Source organism: Argopecten irradians, chromosome 12 (genome assembly GCF_041381155.1).
Source record: "Argopecten irradians isolate NY chromosome 12, Ai_NY, whole genome shotgun sequence".
NCBI lineage: Eukaryota > Metazoa > Mollusca > Bivalvia > Pectinida > Pectinidae > Argopecten > Argopecten irradians.
Window position 1 is genome coordinate 40,062,586 of NC_091145.1, and position 17,818 is coordinate 40,080,403.

The following is a 17,818-nucleotide window of genomic DNA, read 5'->3' on the forward strand; positions in this document are numbered from 1 at the left end:
TTATGTGGTCATATGCTAAATCTAATCCGATTGGTAAATGCTGAAAAAATAAGCCAATGAACGAACCGGAAAGAAACTTCCTTTGGTTTCATTTACAAAATGGCTTCAACTGAAAAAGTTACACCGGAGCGTGTCAAGACACTTTTATCTTCGTTTTTAGCTGCAGTATCGACAGAGCACAATTGTGAAAGGTTTTAAATGACTATTTTATTCATTGGCAAGTTTGTAGGAAATGAGTTTCAATGAATAGTTAATTGCTCTCTAGTTTTAGGTCGATAGTAGTCTACGAGTACAACCACAGGGCCTCGTTACTAATGTCATGATGATATATATAAGATAGGTCACGTCTATTTACATACATTGTATGTAAATAGACGTGACCTATCTTATATACCGGTATATCATTATTAGTAACGAGGCCCTGTGGTATAACTGTAAGGCTGTTTTCGTTTGTAAAAGTCTTTATTTTAAGGTTCATGTAATGGCTTTAACCAGTGATATTTTGCAAGCCTAAAACGCATTACTGTGCTGCTATTGAACAGAACTAATTTCATTAATTGTTGGTATATACCCTGGCTAACTGTCAGTCTTACTGTTGATAAGTAATTTGTGAAGCTGCTTGTAAATTTCAGTAAAATAAGAGAAAAATGTATATTTCTGGAGAAGACATAGAACTCGTGTGAATTGCATTGATGGCACCAAATAAACATGCTATCGTGTTCAGTAGTGACTATGCCAGGTACTCCAACAGTTTGTTTGGCAAAATCGGACCAGCGAATAGCGCAGGAGCCTATTGTTGTAAATGCAAATGGCTGCTTTAAATGGCGGATCACAAATATAGCATATAAGAAGACATTTTAATTGATACAAGTGCTCTTATATACACTATAAGGTACTCTGAACATGACAAGAAGAATATTTACGAAAAAAATAGCTAAAATGGACTTTGAGGCTCTTTCCGGAAATTTGCATTTTTCGCGCCAAACAGATTGTTTGAACTATTTTTTTCGTGAAGAGTCTTCTTGTTCTGTTCAGAGTACCTTATGGTGTCTATAAAAACATTTGTATCAATTGAGATGGCTTCTTATATGCGATATTTTTGATCCGCCATTTATAGCAGCCATTTGCATTTACTACACTAGGCTCCTGCTCTATTTGCTGGTCCGATTTTGCCAAACAAACTGTTGGAGTACCTGGCATATTCACAACTGAACACGATGGCATGATTATTTGGTTCCATCAATGCAATTCACACGAGTTCTATGTCTTCTCCAGAAATATACATTTTTCTCATATTTTACTGTATTTTACACGCAGCTTCACAAATTACATATCAACAGTAAGACTGACAGTTAGCCAGGGTATATACCAACAATTAATGAAATTAGTTCTGTTCAATTGCAGCACAGTAATGAGTTTTAGGCTTGCAAAATATCACTGTTTAAAGCCATTACACAAACCTTAAGTATAAATCCAGACGGACCTGCAGTTTATGATACAGACTTGTGAGGGCTTTGTCAAGGCTCGACTGAAAACAATATAAAATCACCTGGTCTGTCTTTAATCCATAAACGAACTAGGTTCAACCAGTCAAACCGCATAATTGAAAACGGTCTTACTCGGGGCTCGTGTCAGATTACGAGAAAATCATATGAAAAAATATGACGGCTAAGAAATGGAGTCAGTAATCTAAATTCCGACAGATTTAATGATCATCTAATTGAAAGTGCCCAATGTATTTGTGGCTACCAAAACGAAAACTTAAAGGGACATGAACCTTAAATAATTTGTTCTGTATGCTTAGATATGGTTTGCAGATGTATTGAATATTTTATTACAATGATTGGTTATCTAAAACGACAGGAAAACGTGGGGAATACCTACCTCAAAAATGATAAAAATAGACTGTCATATTCTATTTTTGGAACACAAAACGAAAGATGGCCGAAAGTGAGGTTATAATGAACAACAAACTTGCTGACATGACAAGGAATATTAGTTTTCCACATTTTAAGATTATTTTCTAATTTACGATGGTTGACAAATGAAGTTTAAGCCATATTTGTTATAAAACAATTTGTATTTAACGTAAGAATGATAAGTCAAAAGTCAAACGAGACTTTTCATTCGACAGGGTACCGCGAAGGGAGGTTCCTGACTTATTGCACATATGTACATCACGCAAGTATAAAGTGGGGAGTTGCTCCTGTGTCATGCATTACAGTGATCCATTTATATTTACCTACTTTCCCAATCGCGCACGTTACTGACTCTTGACCTACACTGTTTTCTATCGGAATTCGTTTGTGTTCGCTTCACCCACATTTTTGACCCACCATTTTGTTTACATATGCAGTGCATTGTGGGAGGTCACTAAAGTTCAACACTACTATACTATCGTTACAAAATTCGACCGGGCCGGTTCAAAATACAGAAAGATGGAATTTCCATTATAATTATTTTATTTGCACAATAATTGATATATATTACTTAGTAAGGTATCTGACACGTCTTAAATATGTATTTTACTCAAATTTACATGGTTTATTTAGGTTCATGTCCCTTTAAATCATTTCTTTTTCTCCTGTCCACTCTTTCATTAATACCGCCATTACTTATTTTTAATCTTCAATAGGATTGGCTACATCTCTGCCAATATTTTAACAAAAGGTAGTTTAAGACTTTCCAATGAAGACAATTAATTCATTTTAGACAATGTATCAAAATTTATTATTGAATCAAATCGACTCATGTAAACTTTCTTTACACCTTAAATTATATATATATTATATTCATGATTTACAATGTACTTAAGTTTATACCCTATCGAAAGGTAAAAGGGCTATTCATAATCTATTTTCTCACTTTAATAGCAATGGAAAGGGCTTAACTCATTCTATTTCTTTACATTCTATATATACTATTTATGTTTGTATGTGTGTAGGTTGCAAGAGGTGAATGTATATAAGTAAATGTATGATATATACATGTACTAAGTATTCAGCATGTATTTAAACTTTTAAAGTAATATATAAATAATTATATGATGAAATATTATGCTAATTAACTCACATATGTATTGTTGCTAGAGATGGAAGTAGTATATTTAGGTATATTTATAAATATACTGTAGATAAGTATATAATATTCTACCTATAGAAATAATTTATCTAAATCTAAGTAAATAGTACATAATTAACAATAATATTATAATGTATACCATTGTACCGGGTTCAGGAAAGGATCAATATAGGCACTACCTGCCTGTTATCCAATCCTTTTGTTTTCAATAAAATATTTTGAATTGAATTGAAAATGAAAAAATAGGCATCAAATTTGATAAATGTATAAAAAAAGAAAAAATGTCTCCAATTTTTTTTCTCTCATTCGAGCACCTGCATTTGAGTAAGATTTGTAACAGGATGAGAGTAGTGTGCCGCCAGCCGGGCACGAACCTGTGACCCTGGACTTACTGGTCTGTCGCTCTACCAAATGAGCTAAAGGGAAATTCCCTCTAGTGCGAAGCTAGAAGGCAACTATATCACTATATGCAATTAAAATCTGCTACACAGTTATTGTATCTATTTTAGTAACAATAAGTTAGCCAAATGCAGGATTTTTGTGAAAGTGCATGAAGTTGTTTTTAAACATGTTTATCAAAAATAATGATAACAATATTTACATGGCAGCATTGATTACTAACATAGCTAAGTACATTTAATTTATTAATTAAAATGGGACAAACTTCATTGTCTCAGTTTTGGTAAGTCACATCCATTACTTACTATGAGGCTTGAAATAGAACACAGGTTAAACTCATTCAGCTATGACATTTGCATTAAATTTCCCTGATGGCTATACAATGTAGTCAATTGAGAACACCTAAATAGCCATCTCTCAAAAAAGCGATACAACAAAATTCAATAGTTCTTGAATCAGTTGCAAGGCATTCTAAGAATTATGACACTTTTTTTAATAAACAATTTTTAAATCATTATGTGTTTTAGTGCTAATAAATAATGGTGGATAATTGAAATCATTATATGATATTGTTGGATTATGCTTTGACTTTATCAGGTCACCTAGGAGTAGGTACAATGTTTCCAGTGTCTTTCATGCTTTGTCTGCTGTGTGTCTAAACAATTAACATGTTTAATACCAATGAATTTCTCTTTGTTTAAGGGATCCAATACACAATGGAAATGGTCAAGAATCCATGGACAGTAGAAATGGACAAGATCAGACAAACCAAGAGGAATCTTCTTCCCGACAGAAAGGTCCACATCCTTGGAGCAGGGAAGCTTACTTCCAAAGAGTCTCTACATTCACAGTATCCTTTTCATCACTATCACAAGAATTTATGAAATTATCATATATTCCACATTTATCAGTCATCAAACACGCATTCAGTCCCAATCAGCCTAATACTGTCTCAGTCTTCAGTTAGAATGAGACTTTATAGAAGAAGTCTTAAGAAGATGTTTTGGGGAGCAGGAGTTAGAATTTCATTTTTACTGCCGTTAAGATTGCACGATTGTGCTACAATACTAGTGTATCGACTCACTGTAGTAGATTTCATCGCTACATGTTACAGGTTAAGTGTCTATTTAAAACGCATTGTGATTGGCTGACAGTCTGTGTATGTTAATTATTGTTACATAACCTAATTGTGCGCATCCACGAATAAACACCCCAGTTTAAAATGGCTCCTTTTTGTGAAACCGAGACAAATGCTCAAATAGATAAACCTCGGAAATGTTACACAGTGTTACACTCACTTCGATACTGTTCCCTGATTGGTCAACCAATCAAAAACGTTTTGCAAACTGATCGTCGCCGAGCTGTGTGGGAGATCAAAGGGACCCAAACTATTTACTGTTACAATTTCTGCTAAATAATAAGCGGTATGGCTATATTTTATGTACTATGTAATGTTAATAAACCTTTATACAGTTTGATATTTTAGTGTACTATGTAATATTTATAAACCTTTATACAGTTTGATATTTTATGTACTATGTAATGTTTATAAACCTTTATACAGTTTGCTATTTTAGTGTCCTATGTAATGTTTATAAACCTTTATACAGTTTGCTATTTTAGTGTACTATGTAATGTTTATGAACCTTTATACAGTTTGATATTTTATGTCCTATGTAATGTTTATAAACCTTTTTACAGTTTGATATTTTAGTGTCCTATGTAATGTTTATAAACCTTTATACAGTTTGATATTTTAGTGTCCTATGTAATGTTTATAAACCTTTATACAGTTTGATATTTTAGTGTCCTATGTAATGTTTATAAACCTTTATACAGTTTGCTATTTTAGTGTACTATGTAATGTTTATGAACCTTTATACAGTTTGATATTTTATGTACTATGTAATATTTATAAACCTTTATACAGTTTGATATTTTAGTGTCCTATGTAATGTTTATAAACCTTTATACAGTTTGATATTTTAGTGTACTATGTAATGTTTATAAACCTTTATACAGTTTGATATTTTAGTGTACTATGTAATGTTTATAAACCTTTATACAGTTTGATATTTTAGTGTACTATGTAATGTTTATAAACCTTTATACAGTTTGATATTTTAGTGTACTATGTAATATTTATAAACCTTTATACAGTTTGATATTTTAGTGTCCTATGTAATGTTTATAAACCTTTATACAGTTTGCTATTTTAGTGTACTATGTAATGTTTATGAACCTTTATACAGTTTGATATTTTATGTACTATGTAATATTTATAAACCTTTATACAGTTTGATATTTTAGTGTCCTATGTAATGTTTATAAACCTTTATACAGTTTGCTATTTTAGTGTACTATGTAATGTTTATAAACCTTTATACAGTTTGATATTTTAGTGTACTATGTAATGTTTATAAACCTTTGTACAGTTTGCTATTTTAGTGTCCTATGTAATGTTTATAAACCTTTATACAGTTTGATATTTTAGTGTCCTATGTAATGTTTATAAACCTTTATACAGTTTGCTATTTTAGTGTACTATGTAATGTTTATAAACCTTTATACAGTTTGATATTTTAGTGTACTATGTGGAAATGTTTTGGAAAAAGTTGTATTCTTTAACATGTCAGACATTTAACTGGTTTGCAAAACCAGTAGATTTATCTCCCCTTGTTTGTGCACGGTATGGCTGGCAGGTAATTGAAACAGACATGCTTGAATGTGTCGGTTGTAAAGCTAAACTTAGTGGACAGTTACCCAAAACAAGAGATAAACAAATATGTAAGTAGCAGATTGCTTCATCAATTTTAAGTGAAGTTTAAGTTTAGTTTATTGCTGAGGTTATAAAGATTAATTCTGAATTATAATTACTGACTCGATCCCTATTTTAATTGAACAAGAAAGCAAAAATTATAACATATATCAGGATATATCACTTTATTTATCAGACATGTATGTTAAAAATTTTAAAATTAATATGCCATATATATATGCAATATTTCACAAATTGATATTTTCACTAGCTAGTAAATCCTCTGGGTAAAGGCAAATCAATGAATCACTATATTTATTAAACATGATGATATTTTCACTAGAACATGCATTAAATCATAGTTCTCGTGATATTTTACTTTATCTTTGTGGTAAACATAACTGCTGTTTGAACATCAATATGATTTATCAACATTTAGACACGGATTGCTGTAAGAAACTAAAGCATGGTCTCACTTGGTCCCATAAGAAGTCGTGTTCCTGGTCGTCTAATCCTAGTCCAGGTTTGTACACCGTATCACAATTAAACATTCTACTGTTACAAATCAATGTATTGTACATATATGTGTTTTACTGAGATGTATATATAAACTAGGACTTCTGTATAATGTCTAAAATGTGTAGAAGCTTTGCTAAAAATGAAACAAATCAGATTCTTCTTTAGTTTGGGCATTTATATATCAGTTTGATGGACAAGGATATTTTGACATTAAGATATTAAAGGGACAATTCAGTGAGGCTAATTCGTTACATAACAACAGAGCAAAATATGACATAAATGTATTGTTCTACATTCCTTATGAAACATATGACAAGAAATAGTGACAAATTCCACAACATTGTCAAGTATTTTGATTAATACCATTGAAATTCCAAATCGTTGATCAATACGATTAAGCAGGTACAACATGTACGCTGTGTCCTTACCCGAGTCAAAGTCACGGAGGTAAAGCAAATGCAATATATAACCACTGAGGAGTTGATGAAATTATTTTTAGACAAGAACATGCATCTAATAATGTTAACACAACTGTAAGAGCGTTTTCAGTAGTTTCGGACAAAAAATGCTTTATTACACATGCAAGGGTCAGGGTACGGCATACAAGGCTATTAAACATTTCACATGTACATTTGACTACAGTGAGCTTTTCTGGCATATCACAGTAAAACCAACTAATCTAAGTTCCAATAGAACTGGTTTGTTTCCGAAATATCTGCAAGGTTTATTGTACTCTTAGACCGAATGGTCCCTTTAATACAGTAATAGTCTTTATGTTTGCCAGAGACAAAAATGAATTCAGCACACCAACGATGGTACCTTACAACTAATACTATGTTTGACGTTAATTTTTAGCTCACCTGGCCCGAAGGGCCGTTGAGCTTATGTCATGGCACGGCGCCCGGCGTCCGTCCGTCCGTCCGTCAACATTTCCTTTAAATCGCTACTAGTCATAGAGTTCTGGATGGATTGTAACCAAATTTGGCCACAAACATCCTTGGGGGAAGGGGAACAAAACTTGTATAAATTTTGGCTCTGACCCCCTGGGGGCAGGAGGGGCGGGGCCCAATAAGGGAAATAGAGGTAAATTCTATAAATCGCTACTTGTCCTAGAGTTCTGCATTGATTGTAACCAAATTTGGCCAGAAACATCCTTTGGAGAAGGGGAACAGAACTTGTATAAATTTTGGCTTTGACCACAAGGGGGCAGGAGGGGCGGGGTCCAATAGGGGAAATAGAGGTAAATCCTATAAATCACTACTAGTCATAGAGTTCTGGATGGATTATAACCAAATTTGGCCAGAAACATCCTTGGGGGAAGGGGAACAGAACTTGTATAAATTTTGGCTTTGACCACCCGGGGCAGGAGGGGCGGGGCCCAATAGGGAAAATAGAGGTAAATTCTATAAATCGCTACTTGTACTAGAGTTCTGCATGGATTGTAACCAAATTTGGCCAGAAACATCCTTGGGGGAAGGGGAACAGAACTTGTATAAATCTTTGCTTTGACCCCCCGAGGGCAGGAGGGGCGGGGCCCAATAGGGAAAATAGAGGTAAATTCTATAAATCACTACTAGTCATAGAGTTCTGGATGGATTGTAACCAAATTTGGCCAGAAACATCCTTGGGGGAAGGGGAACAGAACTTGTATAAATTTTGGCTCTGACCCCCCGGGGGCAGGAGAGGCGGGGCCCAATAGGGAAAATAGAGGTAAATTCTATAAATCGCTACTTGTCCTAGAGTTCTGCATGGATTGTAACCAAATTTGGCCAGACACATCCTTGGGGGAAGGGGAACAGAACTTGTATAAATTTTGGCTTTGACCCCCCGAGGGCAGGAGGGGCGAGGCCCTATAGGGGAAATAGAGGTAAATCCTATAAATCGCTACTTGTCCTAAATTTCTGCATGGATTGTAACCAAATTTGGCCAGAAACATTCTTGGGGGAAGGGGAACAGAACTTGTATAAATTTTGGCTCTGACCCCCCGGGGGCAGGAGGGGCGGGGCCCAATAGGGGAAATAGAGGTAAATCCTATAAATCGCTACTTGTCATAGAGTTCTGCATGGATTGTAACCAAATTTGGCCACAAACCTCCTTGGGAGAAGGGAAACAGAACTTGTATAAATTTTGGCTCTGACCCCCGGGGGAAGGAGGGGCGGGGCCCAATATGGAAAATAGAGGTAAATCCTATAAATCGCTACTTGTCCTAGAGTTCTGCATGGATTGTAACCAAATTTGGCCACAAACATCCTTGGGGGAAGGGGAACAGAACTTGTATAAATTTTGGCTCTGACCCCCCTCGGGGGAAGGAGGGGCGGGGCCCAATAGGGGAAATAGAGGTAAATCCTATAAATCGCTACTTGTCCTAGAGTTCTGCATGGATTGTAACCAAATTTGGCCAGAAACATCCTTGGGGGAAGGGGAACAGAACTTGTATAAATTTTGGCTCTGACCCCCGGGGGGCATCAGGGGCGGGGCCCGATAAGGGAAATAGAGGTAAATCCTAAAAATCGCTACTTGTCCTATAGTTCTGCATGGATTGTACCACCCAAATTTGGCCAGAAACATCCTTGGGGTTAACAGAATTTTTATAAATTTTGGCTTTGACCCCCTGGAGCAGAAAAAGTGGGGCCCAATAGGGGAATTAGAGGTTAGTATTCAAATTCCTTCAGAAAATAAACAATGAACTTGTATTCAGAACATTACTTGGCATTACAAACCACAGGCCCTCTGGGCCTCTTGTTAAGTTCTCACCTTGTTATCTACCATTTTGACTTTGTAAAACACAAGATCAGAACTTAAATGGTAAAAAACTTAAAAACAATCAGTGAAAACTTAATACTTCCCGTATTGCTATTGACAAAAGGTTACAAATTTCTTATATAACATCATAATTAAAGATCATTGTGAGTTCGCAATTAGAACCTCTGGGAAATGGAAGAAATCAACCTATGTGTCAAATCCATTTCTTTGGTCTGCACATTCCTGTGAATATTGAACTTTGAATACTTAGATATTCTTCAGTGGAAATCTAATTCTGTTTTAATTTAAAGCAATGTTTCCTTCTCCAGAGTCATTTTCTGTGATTCCACTTTATGACATTAAAGAAGTCAGACAGAACTTTGATACAAGACTAAATCTTCTATTGGCCTGTCAGTCCAAGCTTCCTACTGTATCACAAAGAACAATGGTAAAACAGGTAAACATTTTACTATAATTTTCAGCTCGTCATATCACAAAGAAAGATATTAAGATTAAGCAGATAAAAATAGTTAGACTGTGATTCTGATTTTCCTTCAGTCTTAGACTTTCATAGATCTTAAAGAATACTACAGCATTTGTACTTTTAGATCGGTTAATAATATATATGTGTGTGTGCGTGTTGTATGTTTCATTTGTCGTCGTCAACTGTTCAATGTGTGCTCTGTGCCTTGCGTAAACTTTTCACATTTTGAAGTTCTACCGGTGCGATTTTGCCTGAAATGATCCTGACATGGTCCCAACAAAGTATTGATTTGAAATTCAAGATTGACTCCACAGCCTCCATCTTGAAAACCCATTTTGAGCTTCTTCTGAAGTTTCACCAGTGTGATTTGGCTGAAACTTGCCTGAATTGATCCTGACATGGTCTCGACAAAGAGTTTTGGGTTGATATCAAATCAAAGATAGCCACCATGACACTATATCTGATTAATTTCCTTTACAACTGTTGCCAAAGTAATCAGATGATGATTAAGTCCCTTTGGCCTCTTGTCTATCTATAAAGTTTATTTTTGCAAAATCATTATTATCCTATAGTGCAATTATTTATCTGTAATATTCACAAAATTTCAGCAAATGATTGTAAATAGTTTATGTTTGTGATTGTCATGTTTTGTTTAGGGACTAGATGAGGATATAATCGAGGATATTGTGCAGTATTTTCTCTGTGACCGTGACCACCCTGTAATAGAATATACCAAGGCAGCTTTTCTACTTGCTGTCTGTGGATGGAATATAAGGTATGTCTATTTCTCAGTATAAATGTATCAAAATCATCAATGAAATTTTGCATAAATATTCTAAGGCATAATGCCAATCAAAATTGTGGATTATATGACCCTCAACCCCCCGGGGGCTGGGAGGGGCCAAAAGGGGTAAAATTTACTTAAATTTGAAAAATCTTCTTCTCCACTCACAAATGTGGTAGAATGAAATACTCTTCATAGATAGAAAGGTCTCAAGGCTCTCTACAAAAATTGTTAATTATATGACCCTGGGGTCTCAGGTTTCCCTCTGGGGAGGGGGTTAAGTTTACTTTAGTTTATATAGTGAAAACACATTTTAGAGCATTATTTGGTCATTTGTAATGGGAAATGAGTCAAATGTTGTCAGAATTATCAGTATGAGATGGCCATTGAATCCTATTAACAAATTTTCCATGACTAACCCCCAGGGGCCTTAGGGGCGAGGTCTAAAGGGGTCAAATAGGCTAAAACTTCAAAAAATCTTCTTCTAAAATTCTAGAAATGGTAGAATCCAATACTCTTTACAGGTGGAAAGGTCTTAGGGTGTTTTATGAAAATTGTGAATTATATGATCCTGGAGTCTCAAGTTTCTCCCTGGGGAGGGGGTCAAATTTACTATAGGTTATATAGGAAAACACATATATGAACAATATTTGCTCAATTTTCATAGGAAATAAGTCAAACTTTATTAGAATTATTAGCCTAAAATAGCATTTTAATGCCATATCCATATTGGTCCTGGACGAGATCCAAGGATCAGAGGGATGGGGCCAAAAGGGGTCAAATAGGCTAAAACTTCAAAAAATCTTCTTCTGAAATTCTGGACATGGTAGAATCAAATACTTTTCATAGATAGAAAGGTCTTAAGGTCCTTTACATAAATTGTGAATTATATGGTCCTGGGGTCTCATGTTTCCTCCTGGGGAGGGGGTCAAGTTTACTATATTTTATATAGGGAAAACACATTTATGAGCATATTTGTACTCAATTTTCATAGGAAATGAGTCAAACTTGATTAGAATTATTAGCCATTTTTCATCATTTCCATATTGGTCCTGGCTCTGCCCCTGGGGGCAGAGGGTGGGGCCAAAAAGGGGTCAAATAGGCTAAAACTTCAAAAATTGCCTTCTAAAATTCTGGAATTGGTAAAATCAAATACTTTATCAGATGGAAGGTCTAAAGGTGTTTTATAAAAAGTGTGAATTATATGACCCTGGGGTCTCACATATCCCCCTGGGGAGGAGGTCAAGTTTAATTTAGCTTATATAGGAAAAACACATTTATGAATATTATGTGCTCAGTTTTCATAGGAAATGAGTCAAACTTGATGATAATTATTAGCCTGAGATATAGCATTTTACTACACTAGTGTTTATATCTCTTTTGATTCATTCTATATCGGAACTCAGGTGACCGTTAAGGCCCATAAGCCTCTTGTTAAATGTAAATTCTGCTTTGTTTTGTTACAGAGATACAGGTAGTGCTGTTTTTGAGTGTAAATTCTGCCAGAGAACAATAGGCCTTTGGAATTACAAATCCTCCAATAGCATTCACAATTCAGAGGGGGAGGATTCTGGTGATCATCCTGTGGCAAAGAAATTAAAAGTTGTAAGTACAATGTTTACAACTTTAGGTAAAAATGTGCTATTTTTATGGATATTCTGTTTGGAATATTGTGTTGAATCTATTGTCTATATTGTTAAAGCAATGTTTCTCAAACTTGGCAAACTGCATTTCATTGTGGTATACTGTGGAACGGGGTATTTTCTTTATTCGTTAATTCAACCAATTGTACCTAAAAAAAGGATATTTAATTCCCGGCACTTGATATTTTATTTACCGTGTATATCAGGGTTATGTCTCTGGTAGGAACATATTTTATTGATCTCATTTACTTCCAACTCTTACTAGAATTGCTTTATTTACAGACTGAGAAGGAAACTTTTGACCCTGTAGCAGAGCATAGGTATTGGTGTCCATGGGTGATAGACCTAACAGCCCCAGGAAATGCCACCTCCAATGGATCCCAAGGGGGTCATTGCATTTCCCCTATGTCTAGTCCCTCCACCCCTAAGAACAGTAGCCCCAACAGCAGTTTTAGTGAGGGATCCCCAGGGGCCAGTCAACAGGATCTCAGTACTAGACCTTGGTTCTCCATGCTGAAACTTGTCTGTCCTGGAAAGGTGATGGACTCCGAGCCAACCATGACTCATCACTTCCAACAGGTGATAGAAAGGACAAATATGGTCATATTATATATTTAATGGATTGTTTGTCGCTCGTTTTTGAGTAATTACTTTTGCCCTGTTTCAGCAGTTAGATATTGACTGTATATAAAAGTACTGCATACTTGGTGATATATTTATTACTGATTCATTACACTGTATAGTGCTTAAATTTCAATGGGCACATATTTTGTGGTTTTGTTAATGGAACATACCGTATTAGCAGGGGTTTTAATTCACGATACACTGATTCCTCTATCTGCAATATTAGCACTTCTGCATAACAGTATGTGAAATTCAAAATATTTTGAGGGTATGTTGACTTGAATTTGTTGTTTTCAGGAAAACCTCGCAGTCAGTGAAACTTGGTGGTAATAATTCTTATACAATGAAAGACATGTGTAACTTAAATTGGAACCTCCTTAGCCAACAACCCCCTCCCCTTTTTTTCAAAGTTATGCCCCTTTGTTTCAGAATTAATGGGCAGTATTATAGGTTGGTCTCCTCAATGGCAGTTCTAGTTTATGTTTTTGTGTCTTCATATTTTTTTACAAAAGAAATTATATACATGTATCTCTAAAATACATTCTTTACATGTCATGAATATATTTCCTTTGTTGTAGAATACCCCGACTGCTGGTCTACGTAAACTGAGAAAGTTGATACATGGATGGTCATCTGCCCTCATAGCCACACCAGACAAGCCGTCATGACAGTAGTGTATGTGGACACACCGGAGTGTGGTGACTATTTATTACTGGTACAGGAGTGTCATGACTATGTATTCCTGATACATGACAGTAGTGTATGTGGACACACAGGAGTGTCATGACTATGTAATACTGGTACAGGAGTGTCATGACTATGTATTCCTGATACATGACGGTAGTGTATGTGGACACACCGGAGTGTGGTGACTATTTATTACTGGTACAGGAGTGTCATAACTATGTATTTCTGATACATGACAGTAGTGTATGTGGACACACCAGCGTGTGGTGACTATCTATTACTGGTACAGGAGTGTCATGACTATGTAATACTGGTACAGGACTGTCATGACTATGTAATACTGGTTCAGGAGTGTCATGACTATGTAATACTGGTACAGGAGTGTCATGACTGTATTCCTGATACATGACAGTAGTGTATATGGACACACAGGAGTGTCATAACTATGTAATACCGGTACAGGAGTGTCATGACTATATAATACTGGTACAGGAGTGTCATGACTATGTAATACTGGTACAGGAGTGTCATGACTACATAATACTGGTACAGGAGTGTCATAACTATGTAATACTGGTACAGGAGTGTCGTGACTATGTAATACTGGTTCAGGAGTGTCATGACTACATAATACTGGTACAGGAGTGTCATGACTATATAATACTAGTACAGGAGTGTCATGACTGTATTCCTGATACATGACAGTAGTGTATATGGACACACAGGAGTGTCATAACTATGTAATACCGGTACAGGAGTGTCATGACTATGTAATACTGGTACAGGAGTGTCATGACTACATAATACTGGTACAGGAGTGTCATAACTATGTAATACTGGTACAGGATGTCATACTATGTAATACTGGTACAGGAGTGTCATGACTATGTAATACTGGTACAGGACTGTCATAACTATGTAATACTGGTACAGGAGTGTCATGACTATGTAATACTGGTACAGGAGTGTCATGACTATGTAATACTGGTACGGAGTGTCATGACTATGTAACTGGTGTAATACTGGTACAGGAGTGTCATGACTATGTAATACTGGTACAGGAGTGTCATGACTATGTAATACTGGTATAGGAGTGTCATGACTATGTAATACTGGTACAGGAGTGTCATGGCAATGTAATTCTGGTACAGGCGTGTCATGACTATGTAATACTGGTACAGGAGTGTCATGACTATGTAATACTGGTACAGAAGTGTCATGACTATGTAATACTGGTACAGGAGTGTCATGACTGTATTCCTGATACATGACAGTAGTGTATAGGGACACACAGGAGTGTCATGACTATGTAATACTGGTACAGGAGTGTCATGACTATGTAATACTGATACAGGAGTGTCATGACTATGTAATACTGGTACATGAGTGTCATGACTATGTAATACTGGTACAGGAGTGTCATGACTGTATTCCTGATACATGACAGTAGTGTATATGGACACACAGGAGTGTCATAACTATGTAATACTGGTATCTAAGTGTCATGACTATGTAATACTGGTACAGGAGTGTCATGACTATGTAATACTGGTACATGAGTGTCATGACTATGTAATACTGGTACAGGAGTGTCATGACTGTATTCCTGATACATGACAGTAGTGTATATGGACACACAGGAGTGTCATAACTATGTAATACTGGTACAGGAGTGTCATGACTATGTAATACTGGTACAGGAGTGTCATGACTATGTAATACTGGTACAGGAGTGTCATGACTATGTAATACTGGTACATGAGTGTCATGACTATGTAATACTGGTACAGGAGTGTCATGACTGTATTCCTGATACATAACAGTAGTGTATATGGACACACAGGAGTGTCATAACTATGTAATACTGGTACAGGAGTGTCATGACTATGTAATACTGGTACAGGAGTGTCATGACTATGTAATACTGGTACAGGAGTGTCATGACTATGTAATACTGGTACAGGAGTGTTATGACTATGTAATACTGGTACAGGAGTGTCATGACTATGTAATACTGGTACATGAGTGTCATGACTATGTAATACTGGTACAGGAATGTCATGACTATGTAATACTGGTACAGGAGTGTCATGACTATGTAATACCGGTACAGGAGTGTCATGACTATGTAATACTGGTACATGAGTGTCATGACTATGTAATACTGGTACAGGAGTGTCATAACTATGTAATACTGGTACAGGAGTGGCATGACTATGTAATACTGATACAGGAGTGTCATGACTATGTAATACTGGTACAGGAGTGTCATGACTATGTAATGCTGGTACTGGAGTGTCATGACTGTATTCCTGATACATGACAGTAGTGTATATGGACACACAGGAGTGTCATGACTATGTAATACCGGTACAGGAGTGTCATGACTATGTAATACTGGTACATGAGTGTCATGACTATGTAATACTGGTACAGGAGTGTCGTGACTATGTAATACTAGTACAGGAGTGTCATGACTGTATTCCTGATACATGACAGTAGTGTATATGGACACACAGGAGTGTCATAACTATGTAATACTGGTACAGGAGTGTCATGACTATGTAATACTGGTACAGGAGTGTCATGACTATGTAATACTGGTACAGGACTGTCATAACTATGTAATACTGGTACAGGAGTGTCATGACTATGTAATACCGGTACAGGAGTGTCATGACTATGTAATACTGGTACATGAGTGTCATGACTATGTAATACTGGTACAGGAGTGTCATGACTATGTAATACTGGTACAGGAGTGTCATGACTGTATTCCTGATACATGACAGTAGTGTATATGGACACACAGGAGTGTCATAACTATGTAATACTGGTACCTGAGTGTCATGACTATGTAATACTGGTACAGGAGTGTCATGACTATGAAATACTGGTACAGGAGTGTCATGACTATGTTATACTGGTACAGGAGTGTCATGACTGTATTCCTGATACATGACAGTAGTGTATATGGACACACAGAAGTGTCATGACTTTGTATTCCTGATACATTACATCTGAAAGATCAGTTCATCTCCCATATCAAAGTTTCCTTTGTATCAGAAGTACTGAAATAGGTCAGAAATCCACACTTGATCGGGCTTATCACACCAGATGATGTGCCAGGGAGCAAGTCGAGTTTTAGGCGATACAAACTGAAAATAACTGAAGAAATGGTTATTAGTTGAAATCCTCAATAGTGAACTAGTGCTTGTCAGTGTGATTGTGGATATTGGCTAGGAAACACAGCTATAGCATTGGGACACCATTGAAACTATACAAAGGTGACATATAGGAGCAGAGTGGATTAGTGCAGTAGAATGCCGGGGAATCTCTGCTGTCACAAATAAACAATCAGCCTTATGACATTTTAATGAACACCTCTTTCCTGTTACAAATCATTTCTGTATAATCACCTTTCTTGGTGTCACCAAGTTTTAATTCATCAATGAACTTTGTGGGAGTGAAGCCTATAAATTGAATTTTAAATATGTACTAGAACAAACATGATCTCGTTAATGTCAGACTTTTTAGGCAGCAGAGGTAAAAATCTTGTACAGATTCTTTTGAGTTGTACAATGTGCAATTGATAGTACACTTTGTTTGTGTGTGTATATAGTCTGAGACGTCAAACATCATTGTCATAGGTCTACACATTTATTACCAATCATTGCCATAGGTCTACACATTAGATATACATGCTTATCCTTTCATGAAGCTACTGCATATCAATAATTTGTCTGATGTATTATAGCGAGATATATGTACTATCAATGTTTTTGTCCTGTTAATTGTTCATTTCCACAATTTATTATGGAATGATTGTTTTGTTTGGAAGAAAACAAATGAATTGGTGCAATTTTATTTATTTTCTATTGTTTTGTTCATAGAAATAATAATGTGTGCTGAATTTTCATTGGTACTGAGTGCTGAGCACGGTACAGTGACGGCCATGTTGGATTAAGATAAATGAATTAAAATTAATGACTATATGTTTCTCAGAAAATCCTGCTGGTATCTTTCTGAAATCTCATATGAGGTCCCCTAAGACCCTTATTGTTTGCAAATAAATTTTAGGACCAATAGCTGCATTT

At 35.8% G+C, this 17,818-nt stretch overlaps 1 protein-coding gene across 1 annotated transcript; it reads left to right on the forward strand.

Moving 5' to 3' along the window:
* Positions 1 to 91: 91 nt before the first annotated feature.
* On the forward strand, positions 92 to 14,562 carry LOC138305162 (zinc finger C3HC-type protein 1-like). Its single transcript, XM_069245579.1, has 9 exons — positions 92 to 191; positions 4,183 to 4,330; positions 6,117 to 6,267; positions 6,678 to 6,761; positions 9,829 to 9,956; positions 10,640 to 10,758; positions 12,234 to 12,372; positions 12,693 to 12,989; positions 13,613 to 14,562. The coding sequence occupies exons 1-9, from the start codon at positions 100 to 102 to the stop codon at positions 13,700 to 13,702; spliced, it is 1,248 nt and encodes a 415-aa protein (XP_069101680.1). The 5' UTR covers positions 92 to 99; the 3' UTR covers positions 13,703 to 14,562.
* Positions 14,563 to 17,818: the final 3,256 nt, after the last annotated feature.

Coding starts and splice junctions, on each gene's coding strand:
- LOC138305162 (XM_069245579.1), top strand. CDS start 100: ATGGCTTCAACTGAAAAAGTTACACCGGAGCGTGTCAAGACACTTTTA. Junction 192..4,182: donor ACAGAGCACAATTGTGAAAG/GTTTTAAATGAC, acceptor TCTTTGTTTAAG/GGATCCAATACACAATGGAA. Junction 9,957..10,639: donor AAAGAACAATGGTAAAACAG/GTAAACATTTTA, acceptor TGTTTTGTTTAG/GGACTAGATGAGGATATAAT.